Source organism: Macaca nemestrina, chromosome 14, assembly GCF_043159975.1.
Source record: "Macaca nemestrina isolate mMacNem1 chromosome 14, mMacNem.hap1, whole genome shotgun sequence".
Lineage (NCBI taxonomy): Eukaryota > Metazoa > Chordata > Mammalia > Primates > Cercopithecidae > Macaca > Macaca nemestrina.
This window is the reverse complement of record NC_092138.1, coordinates 107,392,889-107,414,065: the sequence shown is the minus strand read 5'-3', so window position 1 is coordinate 107,414,065 and position 21,177 is coordinate 107,392,889. Positions and strand designations below refer to the sequence as shown.

The 21,177-nt window shown below is 42.0% G+C and overlaps 1 protein-coding gene across 12 annotated transcripts in view; it reads right to left on the bottom strand.

The window, feature by feature from the left end:
• The window catches only part of LOC105463922 (GTPase activating protein and VPS9 domains 1), a 111,073-nt gene that overhangs the window by 4,174 nt on the left and 85,722 nt on the right, over positions 1 to 21,177 (bottom strand). For 7 of the 12 annotated variants that reach the window (XM_071078340.1, XM_071078342.1, XM_011711348.2 and 4 more), the window contains 10 exons: positions 20,616 to 20,703; positions 19,580 to 19,660; positions 14,895 to 15,017; positions 12,277 to 12,406; positions 11,385 to 11,494; positions 10,915 to 11,074; positions 6,942 to 7,129; positions 5,899 to 6,112; positions 2,250 to 2,322; positions 700 to 897 (listed from right to left, as the gene is read on the bottom strand). In XM_071078340.1, the coding sequence (XP_070934441.1) occupies positions 700 to 897; positions 2,250 to 2,322; positions 5,899 to 6,112; positions 6,942 to 7,129; positions 10,915 to 11,074; positions 11,385 to 11,494; positions 12,277 to 12,406; positions 14,895 to 15,017; positions 19,580 to 19,660; positions 20,616 to 20,703 (1,365 nt within the window). The other 5 variants (XM_071078343.1, XM_071078344.1, XM_011711353.3 and 2 more) reach the window with 2 other exon arrangements.

The window sequence follows — 21,177 nt, the reverse complement described above, 5'->3', positions numbered from 1 at the left end:
TCAACCTCCTGAGCTGGGATTACAGGAGCCTGTAATTTTTGTATTTTTAGTAGAGATGGGGTTTCACCACCTTGGCCAGGCTGGTCTTGAATTCCTGACCTCATGATCCACTCACCTCGGCCTCCCAAACTGCTGGGATTACAAGTGTGAGCCACCGCACCCGACCCAGGCACTGCTTTAAAAGCTGAAAATGTTCATCTAGGAATCCAGTCTTCCCATCCTTTCTTTTGAAAACCCTAAGGTAAGAACAAATCTTGGCCGGGCGCAGTGGCTCATGTCTGTAATCCCAACACTTCAGGAGGCTGAGGCAGGCGAATCACTTGAGGCCAGCTCGAGACCACGAGACCAGCTTGGCCAACATGGCGAAACCCCGTCTCTAGTAAAAATGCAAAAAAATTCGCTGGGCGTGGTGACACACGCCTGTAATCCCAGCTATCTGGGTGGCTGAGGCACAAGAATCGCTTGAACCCAAGGGATGGAGGTTGCAGCGGGCTGAGATCACACTACTGCACTCCAGCCTGGGCGACAGAGTGAGATTCTGTCTCAAAAGAACAAATCTTGACAGTAGGCACTTTCTTTCTGAGTAACCCAGAGCTTGTGACTTGGAAAAGAGCCAAGATCTCCACCGTTGTGTGAAGCCCTGCGCCACCTGCTCAGAATGCCACATAACTCCTTAACTGATAGTAGTAAGGGGCCCACCTTTATCAACACAAACACCAACACAGGAACAAAGTCATCCGCTCCAGGGACAGAGTCCTCATTGGCCAGGCTCAGGAGGTTCATAATCGTAGAGCACATTCTCAGGATGCACTGCACTTTGTCCCGGGGGGTTTTATAAGCACTTATTGTCCTGATTTCTGATTGTGCAGATGGCCATGGTGCTTCTCGAAGATAAACCTAAGTGAGACCATAGACAATATACAGATTCTGAATCCAATGGCAACCCCAGGCAGTGACCACCGCAACTTCCGTGTCAGGAGGCAGAGGATAATGTGGTTGCTTTCTCCTCTCTTTGGTAAAACCATATTGCAGGCCCCCTTCCCCTTCACCAAAGATTGAAGCATAACTTTAAAACTTTTAAATAAGTTGCTTTGCATTTTAAAATAGAGCAAACCAGATATCCATTAATAGAAAAATGGCATTCAACAGCACAGAAGCTAGAATTCACAAAATTTCAAACCATTCTCTTTCTTAAATAGCTAGAATGGAACTTCTCTACATTTAGTAGCTGATTCCAGAAGTGCAAACTACTAAAAGAGGACTTTCCGTTAAAACTAGCTTAAACTGGCTCTACACAGGAAATAGATTTATCACATGTGATAAAAGAAGTTATCACGTGTGAGAAAAGAGGTTAATTTAAGGCCGGGTGTGGTGGCTTACGCCTGTAATCCCAGCAGTTCGGGAGGCTGAGGCAGGTGGATCACGAGGTCAGGAGTTCAAGACCAGCCTGGCTAAGATAGTGAAACACCTCTCTACTAAAAATACAAAAAAACTAGCTGGGCGTGGTGGCACACGCCTGTAGTCCTAGCTACTCGGGAGGCTGAGGCAGAGAACTGCTTGAACCCGGGAGGTGAAGGTTGCAGTGAGCCAAGATTGCGCCATTGCACTCCAGCCTAGGCGACAGAGCGAGCCTCCCTCTCAAAAAAAAAAAAAAAAAAAAAAAGAGGTTAATTTAAAAATATGTACCATTGTTGTAGTAATCCTGGAAATAACAGATTCAAAAAACCAAAAACAATTTAAAATTGTATGCTAATTAACGTCTCATTAGTGGAGGTTGTAACAAAAACAACCAGAAACCTCAAATACCTGAAATTTTCATGTTTTCTTATTTTCTAAGAGATGTAGGACAGGTAAAAATGCTAAAGGTAATCTGAGATCACATGCAGACTCAATGACCTCTCCTGAGACAGCATATCTCACTCTTTGGAGTGCTACCAGCCTCCCACTTCTTCAAAACATTTCTGCAGAAACCTGACTATAAAAGCACTGATGGAGAGATACTGCCCCTGACAGCAGGGCTGGCTTGAGAAGTGGCATCAAGGAAGGGCTCCTCCCAACTGGTTTTCTACTATTTCATACCAGGGAATTTTAATCCCTGAAAGCATCTTCAGGAACTTTGAAGTTAGACTGAATTACATAGAGTGAAAATGATGTTTTATATTTTATCATATTTCAGTTCCTTGAAAATGTGGTAACACTACCACGCAGCATTTAGTTAACATTACCCATGCTATATAAACCTGTATTACCTCTGGTATCTGAAGAGCTCTGTGATTTGCAGTCACTACTTTAGATAATCTCTGGATATGTTCATGAAGAACCCTGAAAACCCCCAAAATACACATGTAAATATTCATTTCAGAAAATACGGTACACAAATAGTCATCACTGATTTTTACAAAACATTTGAAACATGTTGACTTATTGCTAGCTATGGATTACAGTTAGAGTTGAGCCTCTTAGATAAGTATTCTTTCCAATCTGCTCAGAAACGCTGAGTGAGCCAAGGGGATGCAGGGCAGGGAGGGAGTCTTTCCTCTCTGGACCAGACAGCACTGCAAGGGAGAAAGGAGAAGAGCCCTTAGTAGGAGCTGCTTGGACACATAATTTTGTAAAGCAGAGGAAAAGAAGGTGAGGGGGGATAAAAAGGTGAGAGGAAGTAGAAGGATCAAAAGCCAGAAACCAAAGTTATTAATTACATGGAGAAGGGCCTCTACCATTCACCAAACCTTTCACTTTGTAGATGAAGAGAAGTAGGCTTAAAAAGGGAAAAGGCTTGCCTGAGCTATACAGGTGTCAGTAGCAGGGGCTGAACCCAGCTTCCTGGCTGCTAGTGTTCTTTCCAGTTCCTCTGTTGGCTTTTCATACGCTATAAACCCCGCAGAAATGTCATGGAGGGTGGGGAAAAACAATCTCCTTCAAAATTGCTGTCTGTAGTCAATATGGTTTGAATGTCCCCATTCCTTATCCTATGCCTAAAGGCAAAAACTGGTGCTCTGGAGAGAAAACAGGTCCCATCTGGCATATTAAGCATAGAAGTCTGGGGTGGGCCAAACACTCTGAGACCATGAACAAATGAGGACGGCAGATTGGAAGGATCCTAACCCATTTCACAGGAAAGTCAATTTTCTCAAATATCTATGCAACATCTGAAAATCTCCATGAAAAATATTTCATACAAACATAACCCACACCCCGAGGATCCTATTACACGGACCCCTGGGAGTCAGGCCCAGCAAGCCACTGTCACTGTTAAGAAGCATGGTAACAACTTTAACATGCTTGAGGTCAGAAACAGAGTTGTGAAGCAGTGCTCAAGAAAACACAGAAGGCTGGGCACGGTGGCTCATGCCTGTAACCCCTGCACTTTAGGAGGCCAAGGTGGGCAGATCACTTGAGGTCAGGAGTTTGAGACCAGCCTGGACAACATGGTGAAAACCCATCTCTACTAAAAATACAAAAATAGCTGGGCATGGTGCCATGTGCCCACAATGCCAGCTACTCAGGAGGCTGAGGCAGGAGAACTGCTTGAACACGGGAGGCAGAGGTTTCAGTGAGCTGAGATCGTGCCATTGCACTCCAGCCTGGGTGACACAGGGAGACTGTCAAAAAAAGAGAGAATATACAGACGAGGAAAAATAAAAACTGCAAAATATTTCCTAGTCTCACTACCCAAAAATAACTAGTATTACTATTCCAGGTTAATTTTTTCCAAGATTAATTTTTTTTTTTTTTTTTTTTAAAGACGGAGCCTCGCTCTGTTGTCCAGGATGGAGTGCATGGTGTGATCTCGGCTCACCACAACCTCTGCCTCCCGGGTTCCAGCGGTCCTCCTGCCTCAGCCTCCCAAGTAGCTGGCATGACAGATGTGAGCCACTATGCCTGGCTAATTTTTGTATTTTTAGTAGAGACACGGTTTCAGCTTGCTGGCCAGGTTGGTCTCCAACTCCTGACTCTCAGGTGATCCACCTGCCTCAGCCTCCCAGTCAGGCATGAGCCATTGTGCCCAGCCAGGATTAGTATTTTTAAACAGCTTTATTGAGATATAACTTATAAGCCATATAATTCCAGGCATTTTTTGGTATTCAAATACTTAACTGTTCATTCTCTCTCTCTTTTTTTAGACAGAGTCTCACTCTGTCGCCTAGGCTGGAGTGCAGTGGTGCGATCTCAGCTCACTGCAACCTCCGCCCCTTGGGTCAAGCAATCCTCCCTCCTCAGCCTCCTGAGCAGCTGGGACTATAGATGCATGCCACCATGCCCAGCTAATTTTTGTATTTTTAGTAGAGACGGGCTTTCACCATGTTGGCCAGGCTGGTTTCGAACTCTTGACCTCAGGTGATCCACCCGCCCCAGCCTCCCAAAGTGCTGGGATTACAAGTGTGAGCCACGATGCCCGACCAACTGTTCATTCTTAATAAATATATAACAAGCATATATTAGAGGCCAAGTACTGTGCCTGGTGCTATTAGAGTGGTTAATAAAAGCATTATTTCCTGGTCTCACAGAGGGAACAAGCCAGTGTGGAGAGAACATTCATTAAACGATCACACAAACCAGTGATTAAGAACAGGGGAGAGGGCCAGGCATGGTGGCTCATGCCCTGTAATCCCAGCTCTTATTCCTGCACTTTGGGAGGTTGAAGCAGGAGGATTGCTTGAGTCTAGCAGTTTGAGACCAACCTGGGCAACACAGCGAGACCTTGTCGCTACAAAAAATAAACAAGGTTGGGCGCAGTGGCTCATGCCTGTAATCTCAGCACTTTGGGAGGCCAAGATGGGCAGATCATCTGAGGTCAGAAGTTCAAGACCAGCCTGGCCAACATGGTGAAACTCCATCTCTACTAAAAACACACAAAAAATTAGCGGGGCATGGTGGTGCGTGCCTGTAGTCCCAGCTACTCAGGAGGCTGAGGTAGAAGAATCGCTTGAACCCAGGAGGCAGAGGTTGCAGTGAGCTGAGATCACGCCACTGCACTCCAGCCTAGGCGACAGAGTGACACTCCATCTAAATAAATAAATAAATATAAACAAAATCAGCCAGGTGTCATGGTGTGCACCTATCAGGTGTCATGGTGTGCACCTATAGTACCAGCGATTTGGGAGGCCAAGGTAGGAAGATCACTTGTCACAGGAGTCCGGGAGGTTGAGGCTTCAGTGAGCTGTGATCATGCCACTGCACTCCAGCCTGGGTGTCAGTGAGCTGTGATCATGCCACTGCACTCCAGCCTGGGTGACAGGGCAAGACCCTGTCTCAAAAGAAAAAAAAGAACAGGGGAGAATTTTGCCCCATAAGGGACATTTGGGAATGTCTGGAGACATTTGGTTGTCACAATTGATGGGGTATTACTGGCACCTAGTGTGTAGAGGCCAGGGATGCTGCTAAAGATCCTATAATGCACAGGACAGCCTCCCACATCATCAACAATCTGGCCCTAAATGTCAATAGTGCTGGGTTCAGAAACCGTGACTCAAACAGATGTCAAATGGCAACTGTGGCAAGTGCTAAAGAAAGGCACTGAGGCCTGAGACAGCCCTAATAGGATGTAACCTAGTCAGGAGAGGCTTCATCACGGAAACGATACTTAAGTCAAGACCTGAAGGCTAAGTAAGACTTAATCACAAGAAGGAAGGGAAGATTAGTTAAGGCAGAGTAAACAGCAGTGCTTTCCAAAGACGCTACACCAATTTCTACCCCTTCCCGCTTGACTGCCCACTTCCCTGAAAACTGGGTATTATCATTCTTTGTGATCATGTAACTCTGACAGGTGAAAAATGGTAACCAATGCATTTCCTTTACAATCAGATACTAAGTTACACATATAGCTTGCCTAAAATATGGGCTACCTGGTAGATCCCTATGTAGTCCCACATAGGCACTCAACATAGAAGTACTCACTGGTCGCGAAGTATGTCCCCATCCTGATTAGGGTAGAAGGCGAGCTTGAAAATCCGGTTCATCACGCTTCGCTCAATGGCCAGCTGTGCATCTTGAAGCTGTTCTTCACTTGCGTTTTGCCATATGACATCCTGGGCCATTGCACCATAAAGAAACTGCAGAAAATCTTCTACCTGAGCAGTTTTATCATCAGCTGCGGTGAGTTTCTGAAAGTCTCCAAAGCAAAATAATAATTTTTAAATAGTTTAATAAAAACTATCTAAATAATTTTAAAAAGGAAATCATAGAAATAATTTTTATCACTAGCTATGCAGACACCATGATCTTAAAGCCAAAAGTGTTTCAGTGTGGTTTATTTTAGGACAATATGTGGCCATATAATTAAATCAGGAGAAAAAGTAAGGAATATGTGAAAGTTTAAGTGCAAGGAATTTGTTATAAAAATATGTTTCTAGGCTGGGCACAGCGACTCACACCTGTAATTCCAGCACTTTGGGAAGCCGAGGTGGGCAGATCATGAGGTCAGGAGATTGAGACCATTCTGGCCAACACAGTGAAACCCCATCTCTACTAAAAATACAAAAATTAGCTGGGCGTGGTGGCGCATGCCTGTAATCCCAGCTACTCAGGAGGCTGAGGCAGGAGAATCCCTTGAACCAGGGAGTCGGAGGTTGCAGAGAGGCAAGATCACGCCACTGCACTCCAACCTGGTGACAGAGCAAGACTCTGTCTCAAAAAAAAAAAAAAAAAAAAAAAAGTTCCTAAAAAAAAATGCATTTGTTTTTTTTTTTTAAATGATAGAATTCGTACAGACCCAAAATTTACAAATGTCCCCAATTTAAAAAGTAAACCACAGATATTCAATACAGGAGAAAAATGCAATTTATTGGTTTGACATCAAAGTTTAATTTATTAAGACTCCATAAAATAACTGAGTAAGGCATGCAGATACTTGAACAAACTAGCAAAACAAAACAGTATTTCCCAATCTTCCCAACCGTATGACAGGTGAAGAGATGCTTAAACTAAAGGTATTGAGTTACCTTGAATGAATTCCCTGATCTTCTTTTCTTTGCTCTCAAGCAGTAATCTCACACAGACGGTGGTAAAGTATCGATTGGCCACTTCTTTGTCTCGCAAAACCCTTTGCAATAGCCTTTCCAGGTGAGCCTGTGTGGTCTGTAGTCCTTGTCGACAACGAGTGAGATAAGCAATATATGGGGCTCTTTTTCTAAAAGGAAAAATACTTTGCATGACATCAGATATATTCAGTGCATACTTTCTTTGAAGAATAAGGGTCCTAACTTTTCTTTATAAAATTACTGCACAGTCTGGTTTTACAAAGTAGCATGTCTGTGCTTTCTTCAGTAGCACATATACAAAGTAGCCTGTCAGGCTGCAGACATGGTAGAGACTGATCATGGTGCCAGCTGAAGAACAGATCCATTTTGCATTTTGTCTGGGAGCATCTATGGGACTGAAGACTTAGTTAGCTAACTCACTAAATGTTACTAAGCCCCTGTGCATACTTGGTGTATTTTATACTGGAGTTATAGGACCTCATACTTAATAGGAAATTGACAGCTACAGATGACTAAAAATAACAACAAATACAGGTTATATGTCACTAGGTTACAAACATCCCTCACCAATTACTTGCTTATAGTCTAAATGTAACAATCACCAGAGTGCCCATTCCCTAAGCCTTGAAGCCTCCTCACTACCTAAGCATCTCAGTTACATTTTTCTCCATAATCATGAGCAGGGGACTGGCAGCAGAAAAAGCACAGCAATTCCTAAGGCTACTTACTTCTGCTTCTCTGGTCCAGAAAAGTAGTCTTTCCTATCACCACTAAAAAAAGAAATATGATATTCTAGTTGTCCTGGCCTCATAATATAGGCATACCTCTATACCTGCTTTTGTGCAAAGCTGAAATAAACTGCACTCTTCTATTTGGAACTGCTCATTTATAACTACATTTCCACACTAAATATCCAAATATGTTGCTTAGAAATTGATATGGTTTGGCTGTGTCCCCACCCAAATCTCATCTTGAATTCCCACGTGTTGTGGGAGGGACCCAGTGGGAGGTAACTGAAACACAGAGGCAGGTCTTTCCTGGGCTGTTCTTGTGATAGTAAGTCTCAAGAGATCTGACTGTTTTAAAAAGGGGAATTTCCCTGCACAAGCTCTCTTCTCTTGTCTGCTGCCATGTGAAATGTGCCTTTCACCTTCCGCCATAATTGTGAGGCCTCCCCAGCCACATGGAACTGTTAAGTCCAATTAAACCTCTTTTTTTGTTAAATTGCCCAGTCTCAGATATGTTTTATCAGCAGCATGAGAACAAACAAATACAGTAAATTGGGACCGTGAGTGGGGTACTGCTAAAAAGACAACCGAAAATGTGAAAGCAGCTTTGGAACTGGTTAACAGGCAGAGGTTGGAACACTTTGGAGGGCTCAGAAGAAGACAGGAAAATGTGGGAAAGTTTGGAATTTCCTAGAGATGTGTTGAATGGCTTTGACGAAAATGTTCACACTGGTATGAACAATAAGGTCCAGGCTGAGGTGGAGATGAGGAACTTGTTGGGAACTGGAGCAAAGGTGACTTGTTATGTCTTAGCAAAGAGACTTGTGGCATTTTGCCCTTGCCCTAGAGATTTGTGGAACTTTGAGCTTGAGAGGGATGATTTAGAGTATCTGGCAGAAGAAATTTCTAGGCAGCAAAGCATTCAAGAGGTGACTTGGGTGCTGTTAAAGGCATTTGGCTTTGTTTTTTTTGTTTTTTCTTGAGACAGAGCTTCACTCTTGCCGCCCAGCCTGGAGTGCAGTGGCATGATCTCAGCTCACCATAACCTCTGCTTCCAGGTTCAAGCGATTCTCCTGTCTCAGCCTCCCAAGTAGCTAGGATTATAGGCACCCACCACCACTCCCAGCTAATTTTTTGTATGTTTAATAGAGACAGGGTTTCACCATGTTGGCCAGGCTGGTCTCGAACTCCTGACCTTGGGTGATCCACCTGCCTTGGCCTCCCAAAGTGCTGGGATTACAAGCATGAGACACTGTGCTTTGCCAGCATACATTTTTATAAGGGAAGCAGAGCATAAGAGTTCAGAAACTTTGCAGCCTGACAATGTGATAGAAAACAAAATCCTATTTTCTGAGAAGAAATTCAAGCTGGCTATGGAAATTTGCATAGTAATAAGGAGCTGAATATTAATCTCCAAGGCAATGGGGAAAATGTTTCCATGGCATGTCAGAGGTCTTCATGGCAGCCCCTCTCATCACAGGCCCAGAGGCCTAGGAGGAAAAATGGTTTCATGGGCCAGGCCCAGGGTCCCCATGCTGTATGCAGCCTAGGGACTTGGTGCCCTGCCTTCCAGCCGCTCCAGCCATGGCTGTAAGGGGCCGACATAGAGCTTGGGCTGTGGCTTCAGAGAGTGCAAGCCCTAAGCCTTGGCAGCTTCCATGTGGTGTTGAGCCTGTGGGTGCACAGAAGTCAAGAATTGGGATTTGGGAACCTCCGCCTAGATTTCAAAAGATGTATGGAAACACCTGGATGCCCAGGTAGAAGTTTGCTGCAGGGGAAGGATCCTCATGGAGAACCTCTGCGAGGGCAGTATGGAAAGGAAATGTGGGGTCGGAACGCCCACACAGAGTCCCTACTGAGGCACTGCCTATTAGAGTTGTGAGAAGAGGGCCACTGTCTTCCAGACCTCAGAATGGCAGATCCACTGACAGCTTGCACCGTGCACCTAGAAAAGCCAGTGACTCAACACCACCCCATGAAAGCAGCTGGGAAAGTGGCTATACCCTGCAAAGCCACAGGAGCGGAGCTGCCTAAAATCATGGGAACCCTGGCTGGGTGCGGTGGCTCACGCCTTTAATCCCAGCATTTTGGGAGGCTGAGGCAGGTGGATCACTTGAGGTCAGGAGTTCAAGACCAGCCTGGCTAACATGGGGAAACCCCGTCTTCACTAAAAAAATACAAAATTAGCCAGGCATGGTGGTGCATGCCTGTAATCCCAGCTACTCGGGAGGCTGAGGCAGGGGAATTGCTTGAACCCAGGAGGCAGAGGTTGCAGTGAGCCGAGATTGCACCATTGCACTCCAGCCTGGGCAACAAGAACAAAATTCTGTTTCGGGAAAAAAAAGAAAAAGACCATGGGAACCCACCTGTTGCATCAGTGTGATCTGGATGTGAGACATGGAGTCAAAGGAGTTCCTTTTGAAGCTTAAAGATTTGACTGCCCTGCTGGATTTTGGACTTGGATGGGGCTTATACCTTTGTTTCTGCCAATTTTTCTCATTTGGAACGGCTGTATTTACCCAATGCCTGTACCTCCACTGTATCTAGGAAGTAACTAACTTGATTTTGATTTTACAGGTTCATAGGCGGAAAGGACTTGCCTTGTTTCAGATTGAGACTTCTGATTGTGGAGTTAATGCTGAAATGAGTTAAGACTTTGGGAAACTGCTGGGAAGGCATGATTGGTTTTGAAATGTGAGGACATGAGATCTGGGAGAAGCAAGGGGCAGCTCATGGTTGGGCTGTGTCCCCACCCAAATCTCATCTTGAATTCCCAAGTGTTGTGGGAGGGACCCAGTGGGAGGTAACTGAATCAGTGGGGACAAGTCTTTCCTGTGCTGTTCTCGTGATAGTGAATAATTCTCACAAGATCTGATGGTTTTAAAAAGGGGGGGGATTCCCTGCACAAGCTCTCTTCTCTTGTCTGCTGCAATGTGAGATGTGCCTTTCACCTTCTGCCATGATTGTGAGGCCTCCCAGCCACATGGAACTGTAAGTCCAATAAACCTCTTTCTTTTGTAAACTGCCCAGTCTCTGGCATGTCTTTATCAGCAGCATGAGAACAGACTAACACAGAAATCTACATCCAGGAAAATAGAGCCAAGCACTTTGTAGGAAGCCTAGATTCATTTCTGAAATAAGGATCAAAAAGAAAACACTTGCAGCTAACAGCTAGGTTTAAAAGCTGAATAGGTGGGGTGTATTACCTGTAGTCCTCAGCAATAGAAGCCAGCAGTTTCCTACAAGTCCTATTATCAAAACGGCACACACAGCGCATTGTTTCTTGAAGTTGAGCCATTAAGTTCTTATCTTGTAAATTAATTGCTTCAGCTATTTGAACTTTTAAGAAGCATACAATTTCATTGTCTAAATAAAAGAAACAAGGATTCTGTTTTTATTGAGAATTTCCATGGGCTTAATTAAGCTAACTCTCAGCATTTGGGATGTCAATTCTGCTTTGTCATGTATCATTAGAACTAAGCTGTATTGCCACTCCCAATTAGAAAATACTTTAATAAACTATCAGTAATCACAGTGCCCTTAAGTGACACTAATATAAACATATTAAGTTGAACCATATGGAATTGCCATACAGCTTAAACAGCTGAATACTGGCAATTTCATATGGTGCAACCCATAAACATAGGAAAACTTAAATGATCCTGCAGCAATTTACCTTCTGGGTCTGTGTGGTCTGGTAAACCATTCCTTGTTGAGTGGGTCAGCACTGGGAAGGCAACAGAGTCCGCAGAGCAAAGAGCAAGCCTCAGTTTCTTTTTCGCATCTCTGAAAAATGAGTAGAAAATACATTAATTTCTTTAGCCAGATATGCTCACATTTTACAAATATTTACTATATAAATTAATGTTACCTTAGGACTCAAATGTTTCAAACATTTTTTAAAAGATGATTCTTAACTGACACTCCATTTAAAAGAACAGGCTTTCTAATTACCCAAGGAGCCAGGTGATAAAAGTGCTCAGGGCAAGGACCATTCTTTAAGGCACCAGAATCAAACAACAAATCCTTTCTGACCTTTTTCCATACACCGAGTTCTATGACCGGTGCTATAAGAATTGGAAAAGCATATTATGGCAGAGTGGGAGGAACCACGGAAGTCAGAAGCCCCCAGCACTCAGATTTGGAACATCTCTTGGCACATCTCTTCAGAAACACTGATGATGCCACAAGATAAGCTCACTACCTGACAAGAAACTCTTTCTTCTTTTTTTTTTTTTTCTTTTTCTTTTTTATAGAGACAGGATTTCGCTATGTTGCCCAAGCTGGTCTCCAACTCCTGGGCTCCAGTGATCCACCGGTCTCAGCCTCCCAAAGTGCTGGGATTACAGGCGTGAGCCACCACGCCCAGTGAGTTTTTTAAATCCTTGAATTAACACCTTTGATACATAACATCTACAACTGAAACAAAGTCTTCTTAGTAAATAGCATTTCATTTTTCTCTCCCTGCTTTATACATTTATTGATTCAACACATCACTTGACTTGACGTGACTGCAATGGTGCTGAAAAGTCCAAACCCTAAAGTTCCAAATCCTATAAAAGAAATACCTGTAAGAGAAAGCTGAATCTTGCGGGTGGGCTGCTTGGCTCGCAGAGTCTGGGAGATCATCAGCTGAGATGTTCTGCAGTGCCTCGTCACGGGGAGAATCATGTGCACTTTCACCATCACCCAAAACCTCTAAACAAAACCCACCCCCAAGAAATGGATAACCAGGTTCATTTGGAATATTATGGCACTAGTAGGTATTCAGAGCAACTCAAGAATAAATTACCATTGACTAACAATAAGAGTTCTCTGGAAAAAAAGAAAGAAAAACTTCAAATACTTAACTGAATTATCAATAGCAACAATTATGTATCAAGAGACTAGTTGCTGAGAAGAGAGTGGTTTTACTTCTTATCCCGATACTAATGCACAACAATGAAAGTCCACATTAACTTAATAAAGTTAACATCTTAGAATCACTGAAGCAGAGAACTAAAAGAGGCTTCAAAAATCATTTTATAGACATGGACTCCTGCCCAGTCAGAAAATGGCTTGCTCTAAATTCCTTGGATGGCCAATGGCCAAGACTGACTATGGGTTCAGGTCTCCTGACTCTCTCTACTGGAGGTCTTCCTGCTACACCCAAGAGCGAGTCAGGGGACCAACTCACAAATGCAACAAGGTCAGATCTGTGGTTTGCAAAGTTGGTTTTATGTCTTAATCAAGAATATATAATACACGGCTGGGTGCAGTGCCTCACACCTGTAATCCCAGCATTTTGGGAGGCCTTGGTGGGTGGATCACATGAGGTCAGGAGTTCAAGACCAGCCTGACAAACATGGTGATATCCCATCTCTATGAAAAATACAAAAATCAGCCAGGTGTGGTGGCACACACCTGTGGTCCCAGCTGCACAGGAGGTTGAGGCAGGAGAGTTGCTTAAACCCGGGAGGTGGAGGTTGTAGTGAGCCGAGATTGCGCCACTGCACTCCAACCTGGGCAACGAATTAAGACTCCGTCTCAAATAAAAAAACACACACACAAAAGAAATATGTAATACAATACATACATGTATACAATCAAAAAGAATAAAAAGTTTGGCCAGGCATAGGACAGGAAGATCGCTTGAGCTCATGATTTCAAGACCAGCCTGGGCAACATAGCGAGACCTCACCTCTACAAAAAAAAAAAATTTAAAAGACTAAAAAGTTCCAAAACATAATAAATATATTGAGTTCATATATGAAAATATCCTTATTCTTTGGAAATAATTTCAAATGCTTCAGAAAAAAATACAGGGAGAGACCAGCCTGGGCAACACGGCGAAGTCCCATCTCTACAAAAATATACAAAAGTTAGCTGGGCACAGTGGAACGTGCCTGTGGTCCCAGCTACTCAGGAAGCTGAGATGGGAGGATCACCTTAGCCTGGGAAGGTTGAGGCTGCAGCAGTAAACCATGATTGTGCCACTGCACTTTAGCCTGGGTAACATAGTGAGACTGTCTCACCAAAAAAAAAAAAAAAAAAAAAAAAAAGTATATATATACATAAACACACACACACACACTATATATATATGGGGAATGTGGCAAAATGTTAAAAATTGTTAAGTCTAGATAGAGAGTAGATGAACTTTCATTGTATTATTCTTTCAATTTTTCTGTTATTTGGAAACTATTCAAAATAAAAAAATACAGGAAGTTCTCCTTTCCACTCCCTCTCCCTCTGAGGCTTCCTAGAAGTCTTCCTCAGAGCCAACTCACGTTACCAGTTTGCTGGAAGATTCTTCCAGGAGATACTCTATGTGCATATAGGCATAAACACATATTTATGCAGTATACTATTTATGTTTATGTTTTCTTTTTTGTTGTTGTTTTTTTTTTTGTTTTTTTGAGACAGGGTCTCGCTCTGTTGCCCAGACTGGAGTGCAGTGGCGTCATCTCAGCTCACTGCAACCTCCGCCTCCTGGGATCAAGCGATTCTCATGCCTCAGCCATCTGAGGATTACAGGCATCTGCCACCACATGCAGCTAATTGTTTGTATTTTTGGTGGAGACGGGGTTTTGCCACATTGGCCAGGCTGGTCTCAAACTCCTGACCTCAACTGACCTGCCCACCTCGGCCCCCAAAGTGCTGGGATTACAGGTGTGAGCCACCGTGCTCAGCCCCTATTTATGCTTTTATACACTTTCTCTCTTCATTTATCTTGGGGACTGTATCTCATTTTTCTGAAAGCTATTCAGTATTCTATTATGAGGAAAACAGAATCCTTTAAAATAAGTACCAGGTGACAATGGATAACTTGTCCCAATAGTCTGCTCCCATAGCTATATTGAGAGTGTGTAACTGGATAAAATTACAAAGCTGTAGACATTGAAAAAGAACTTCCTCCCATTAAAATATGCCCCAACTCCCTGTGGGCCAGTCACCCCAGATGCAGAGGAGGACAACTCTAAGGCATCTGAACATTCAGGGGTACCCAGGGCTAGTGGGAGAATCCAGAGAAGGACATCAATTTAAACATTTAAACAATTTAAACAAAATTAGAGGTAGTCTGTAATTTTGAGGTAGTAAACTGATTCCCTTAGCTATTCTTTCTTTTAAAGGCCACTTAAATTCAGATTACCTTTGTCACTATGATATAAAAGTTTATTACTCAAATCTCTGTCATGATTATCACCTGTACTTTCATAGTTTGCCATTGCTCCATCACTGGGGCTGGTCCGTTTAATGGCATTCCTGTATTTGTCCAGAATATCCTCAGCGACCTGAGCTTGTGCACTGAGTCTAGGGCTGGGATCATCTGCAAGGGAAAGGAGAATGAGAGAATTAGCCCCTTCGGTTTGTACCAACTCTGATGTTAGTATGACACCAGTAGCATAATCCCAAAGGCGGATTAGGAGGTAAGACTTTAAAAGAGCACATATCTCAATGTTAAGAGGCACCATGCAGCTGCCTACTCATCCCATTTCTAGGTCTGAGAGCCTTGCCAAAGCAGGAAATTGGGAAGAGTAGCTCCACCTTCTCATCATCACCAGAATGACAGTGTCAAAGTTCAGGGCAGACTGAATGGATGACAGATTTCTAAAGTGTTTGCACTCAAATCACTGTTATCAGCAATTCATGCTAACAGAACTTCCAACAGTGCATTTTTACATGCAGACTTCATTTATTCGGACATCTCTATGCTGAAGGAGGAAAAAAAAACTATTCAAACTTAGACTTAAACCCCTTTAAATAATAACAAATGTCTTTTTCCATTCTTCCTTTATGAATCTCTCTCCACGCATTTGAAAACTAACAGTATTCATATTCTATTCTCACTAGATCTCACCACGACAGTGCAGCTGCTGGAACAGAGCACTTTTGTGCATGCACTGATGTCAGAGGCACTCCTACAGAATCTAGACATTCTTGGGGAGTGCTGGAATTGTACCTGGGATGCACAGAGAAAAAGCTTATCACAATCACAAATGCAGCACTATTTACTGACAGGACCATTACTCTTTCAAAATCAGCACATCAAAAATATTATCCTGGAATCTAAAATAGTAGTCAACTGGGTTGTTAAAGCAAGGGATTGCTATAGATCTACAGGACAAAGTTCCACAGTGAAACACAAACTCCCGGATAGACCTAGCCCAGGCAGGTGACCATAAATGTTCACATTCTGGTAGAATCCCATTTTCTAAAAATTACAAAAACACATCAAAATCACTAGATTTTATATATATATACACACACACACACACATACGTGTATATATACATATACGTATTGTGTGTGTGTCTGTTCGTGTTTGTGTTCACAGCAGCTAACAGCAGCTAATATTTATTGAGCACTTACCATGCCAGGAATTGTGCTAAGCACCTTATAGAGATTATCTTAATTACTGATCAAACAACCTTACAGAGAAATATTGTTAACATCCTCATTTTACAGAAGACGAAATCAAGACACAGACAAGTTAAGTATCATGCTCATAGGCTCTTCTTTTGTTTTCATGAAACAAATACATGGTTTTCATGTCTCCGTAAAATTGTAGTAAACTGCAGTTGACCTTTGAACAACATGGGTTTGAACTGCACACGTCCATTTATACAATTTTTTGCAATCAAATGCAGATTGAAGATACTGTATTAGGCTGGGCACGGTGGCTCACGCCTGTAATCCTAGCACTTTGGAGGCCAATGCAGGCGGATCACCTGAGGTCAGGAGTTCGAGACCAGCCTGGCCAACTTGGTGAAACCCCAACTCTACTAAAAATACAAAAATTAGCTGGGCATGGTGGCACATGCCTATAATCCCAGTTACTTGGGAGGCTGAGGCAGGAGAATCGCTTGAACCCAGGAGGCAGAGATTGCAGTGAGCCGAGATCACGCCATGCCACTATACTCCATCCTGGGCAACAGGGCAAGACACTGTCTCAAAAAAAAAAAAAAAAAGAGAGAGAGAGAAAAGAAAAAGAAACTACTACATTTCACAGAGAGCTGCAAAACAAGCATACAGAGAAGGCCAACTGTTCACATACACAGGTTCCACAGGGCCAACTGCAGGACTCAAGTATGCACAGATTAGGGTATGAGGTGGGGAGCAAGGGTCCTGGAACCAATTCCCTGAGTATGCTGAAGGACAACTGTATATAGAGAGGATTTCCAAAGTAATTTAGTATTTCTGCTATAACAGTATTTGAATTCATAAGAGAGTCTTAATAAAATCTGATCTGTCTCCAAATGTAAACTGATAAAGCATTTATCATTACAGAATCTTGTTTTGAAGGGGAAGTCCTTTTTGGCTATTGCTTTTTTTTTTTTTTTTTTTTAAATAGAAACAAGGTCTTGCTCTGTCACCCAGGCTGGAGTGCAGTGGCACATAGTTCAATGTAACCTCGAATTCCTGGCCTTCAGCAATCTCTCACTTTGGCTTCCCAAAAAGAGCTGGGATAATAGGCATGCACCACCTTACTCAGTTGGTTATTACTTCTGAGTGCTGTTGAGAGGTCTGAAAAAGGGACAATACACTACACTATGGCTAAACACAGTGAGAGCCACGATGTTGCTTATAATCTTTATATCTATTAACACTGTTCTTAAAAATTTTACCCCCAGAGAATAATTAAAACAAACAAAAAATGCAATACATATAAATGCATTGTGAGTACTAATTTCATAATAAAAAATTGGGAACAATTTAAATAGCCAATGTAAGAAAACGTTTACACTGCAGTAAAACCATGAGCGATTATTTTATAGCTAATAAAAATGATTTAAAACCCAACTATGTCTAGTAGAAATTGGGAGAGGTTTTATAAAATAACTTGGTTAAAAAAAGAATACAAAGTCACATGCATAATCTAATTCAGTCAAGAAAAAGCCATGTATACATATGGGAAAAGATTAGGAGATAACAGGAAAAGAATAGTAGTTAGGGTCACAGAATTATGAACAGACTACTAGGAAATTTCCTCCTATAACATCTTTATATTGGTTTAATGATAACTTTCAATGAGTCATTAATAAGGACTGGATAGAAATTTCTGGACCAGTAAGGAAACTAACCTGCTTGAATCACAGCCAAAGAAAATGAATTACTTTATGAAAAAGACTTATTCTGCTCTACTTGACTTCTATATCCAATCTATTGATCTATTTCCAATATCAAGAACCAAGAAAAATATATTGCCTAAAGAGGGTAAATAAAATATAACTCCTTCAAACAAACAAACAATAATTTATAACTTCTTCAAAACTATTGAGTCAACATTTTAAAAACATGAGATGTCATTAAGAGTAATTCACTTTGTAAATGCTGGTGTTCTTCTAATATTAGGAACATGTGGTAAGGATACAGAAATATTTTGCCAAAAGGACAATGTCTTTCCAACTCTTCCCAATCAGACTGGAAGGTCCTGAAGAGTCATGTGTGATTTGACTTAATACCCACAACACTTAGCACAGTGCCTGGCATGAGTCACATGGTCAACAAGTATTTCCTGACTGAACAGGACAGGCTTGGCTGCTCTCAGCAGGGATCTGTGGCCTGTAAGCACATCTCCTGCTGTTCAAAACCCTTTCTTCCGGGGAAATCACCATTTCCAATAAAGCAAGGACTTACATGCTAGGATATGGAAATATATATAAATATATGGAACTAAACATTAGAATAACAGGCATTAAAATGGGATTCTACCTGTAATGCTGAACTCTTTGATGAGGATGTTATCCTATTATCTATCTCATTTTTAAATAAAATTGTTTAATGAAAAAAATTTTTCATTTTAACTTAGTAGAAAAACAATTCAAAATGAAAAAAAAAAAAGAGGTGAGAAATGAACTTCCCTCTAGACCAGGGGTGTTCAATCTTTTGGCTTCCCTGGGCCACACTGGAAGAAGAGAATTGTCTTGGGCCACACATAAAATACACTAACACTAATGATAGCTGATGAGCTAAAACAAACAAACAAAAAAAGGGTTCCTGCACAAATCTCATACTGTTTTAAGAAAGTTTACGAATTTGTGTTGGGCCGCAATCAAAGCTGTCCTGCTGTCCTGGGCTGCCTGTGGTCTGCGGTCCGTGGGTTGAACAAACTTGCTCAAGATGCTCTATAGCCACTGGAAACAATACACAGCTATCAAACCCAAGGCTGGTCATTAACACTACTCTCAAACTCTCCTTTTAAGGTGCTCATTCATAATGTGCCAAAAAGCAGCTGCAGAAATACAATCGCTTAATCAGGTAAAAACCCAACCCCCAGCTGTATTTTCCTTGGGTCAGATGGCAATGTTAAAATGGTTCAAGCTGTAAAAAATTAGTAAAGTTTTTAAAACTTTCATTATAATGGTTGGCATTTATGATATTGTTTGAACAAACACTTTATCACAAAAAAGGAAATGATTAGGTAAAACAGAATTTCACTGTGATCCTGAATAATCAAGAACAAACTGTAGATGAAAATAAATGTAGAATTCTACGATCAATGTTAAAGAAAACTATTCAATCAATGATCCAAAGATACAGCATGCACAGCACTAAAACTGTCACCACACTTTCCTAAAAGGCACTGTGTGTCATCATCCCACTAGATGTCGAGTTGTAGGGTATGCCTAGAGGCTCAGGATCAGGGGCCTCATCATAAACGGAGTTATGATAATGAGGATGATGATGGTGGTGGCAGTCTGCAGGAAGAGCACACTGAGGTTTACTGTGGCTGCCAACTGGAAACCACAGAGCTATGAAGAACATACTCCCCACTGTACACACAGACACACTCTTCTAAAAAGGCAACGCTTATGGCACCCAAGAAAAAGTGTTATGAAATATGTGCTCTGGGAATGAAGGAGCCAGGAAGTCCATGGGTCTACAAACCTGTGAGTGTTGAGAATCTGTCAGGCCCCAGATCATCTTTGTCTTTTTCTTGTTTTTCTTTCTTTCTAAATGGTATAGGAGCTGGAAATTAAATAAAGTCAGTAGTGTGACATATAACATACTGCACTACTCGGAAGTTAACTGGTGGGCCAACATTTCTAAGTGAAAGGAGGCTGAAAAGTTTAAAAGCTAAGAAATTCCAAGTGTTGACTGATAATTGTCCTTAAAATAGTAATGAAGGTTTTTAAAGGAGCTTTCAGAATCTGCTTTGGAGTCATCTGTCATAGGAAGAATAATTTAACAGGAATCCATTGGGACTAAAATCAAAACCACTGACTCTTAACCTCTGCTCAAAAACAACACATTCAAAACTCCTAGCTTCATTCTCTCCTCCTCATCAAGCGCTTGAGTATGGCGTGAAAGCAGCTCTCCCCAGAGTTCCTGAGTGCCACCGTGCTGAGAAGAGGCCTTTGGAAGAAGTTTCTAGCTTTACTCCTGGATGATCTCTTCTTTCAGGAAGAGATGCTTTTGCCAACTCAAATGATGCCGGGCTGTTCACCAAAAAAGTAAACAATTTTATACAGCTACCTTCCAAAACAAACACTCACTGATATTTACAGTATAAACATTCTCAATGAACATAGACATAAAAAGCTTCAACTTATTCCAGGAATGTAAAGGATGAATTTTCAATGTTTAATTATCAATAGTGTCCCATTTTCCTGCAATAATTAATAGCAATATATATGTCAAAAGTCCTCTATATGTTTAACTTCAACGGTATATGATATTTAAATAATACTGACAGGCATGACTTCCATTTACGCCCACTACCACTTCCTGCAAAGAACAAGAACGTTTCTAAAGCTCTGCCTTAGCATTCATCTGAGTGGAACCATTTTCTACACCCTCAAAGTGGCTAGAAACTTAGGCCCAGCAAGTCTTACAGAGGAATTGAGATATTGGCTCTCTGAAAGAGATTCTGGGGCTTTGCTTCTTATTGCTAAGACAGCGTTCTAATATTTTATAAAATTACCTTTAGGCATGGCTGAAACAAAACGTTTTCTCCACCAAGGTCTGTTTCTGTCTGATTTCTCATCATCGCTATCTTTGCGTTCTTCAGTCTGTAGAAAAAGTTGGAGGCTTTATTTGGAGTTGAATAGCAGGAAAAATTACTAAGAAAAGGATTTCTTTTTGTTTGTTTTTGTTTTGAGACAGGATCTCATTCTGTTGCCCAGGCTGGAGTGCAGTAGCACAATAACAGCTCACTGCAGCCTCGACTTCCCTGGCTCAAGCAATCCTCCACATATCAGACTCCCAAGTAGCTAGGACCACAGGTGTCCACACCACCATGCCCAGCTAATGTTTTGTTTTTATTTTGTAGATACGGGGTCTTACTATGTTGCTCAGGCTAAAAAGGATTTAAGTAAGTTTGTGAAATAAGAAAGCCAGTCTTGTTTGCCTTAAGGCACAACTCCCATTGCCATGTAGGTTGACTACTGGAGCAAGGTAGTTTACCTTTTAAGCACCACTGTCATCCGCTTGAGGGTAGGCACTACTCATTACTGTTAATAAACTGAAGCCTTAATAAGAGCCCG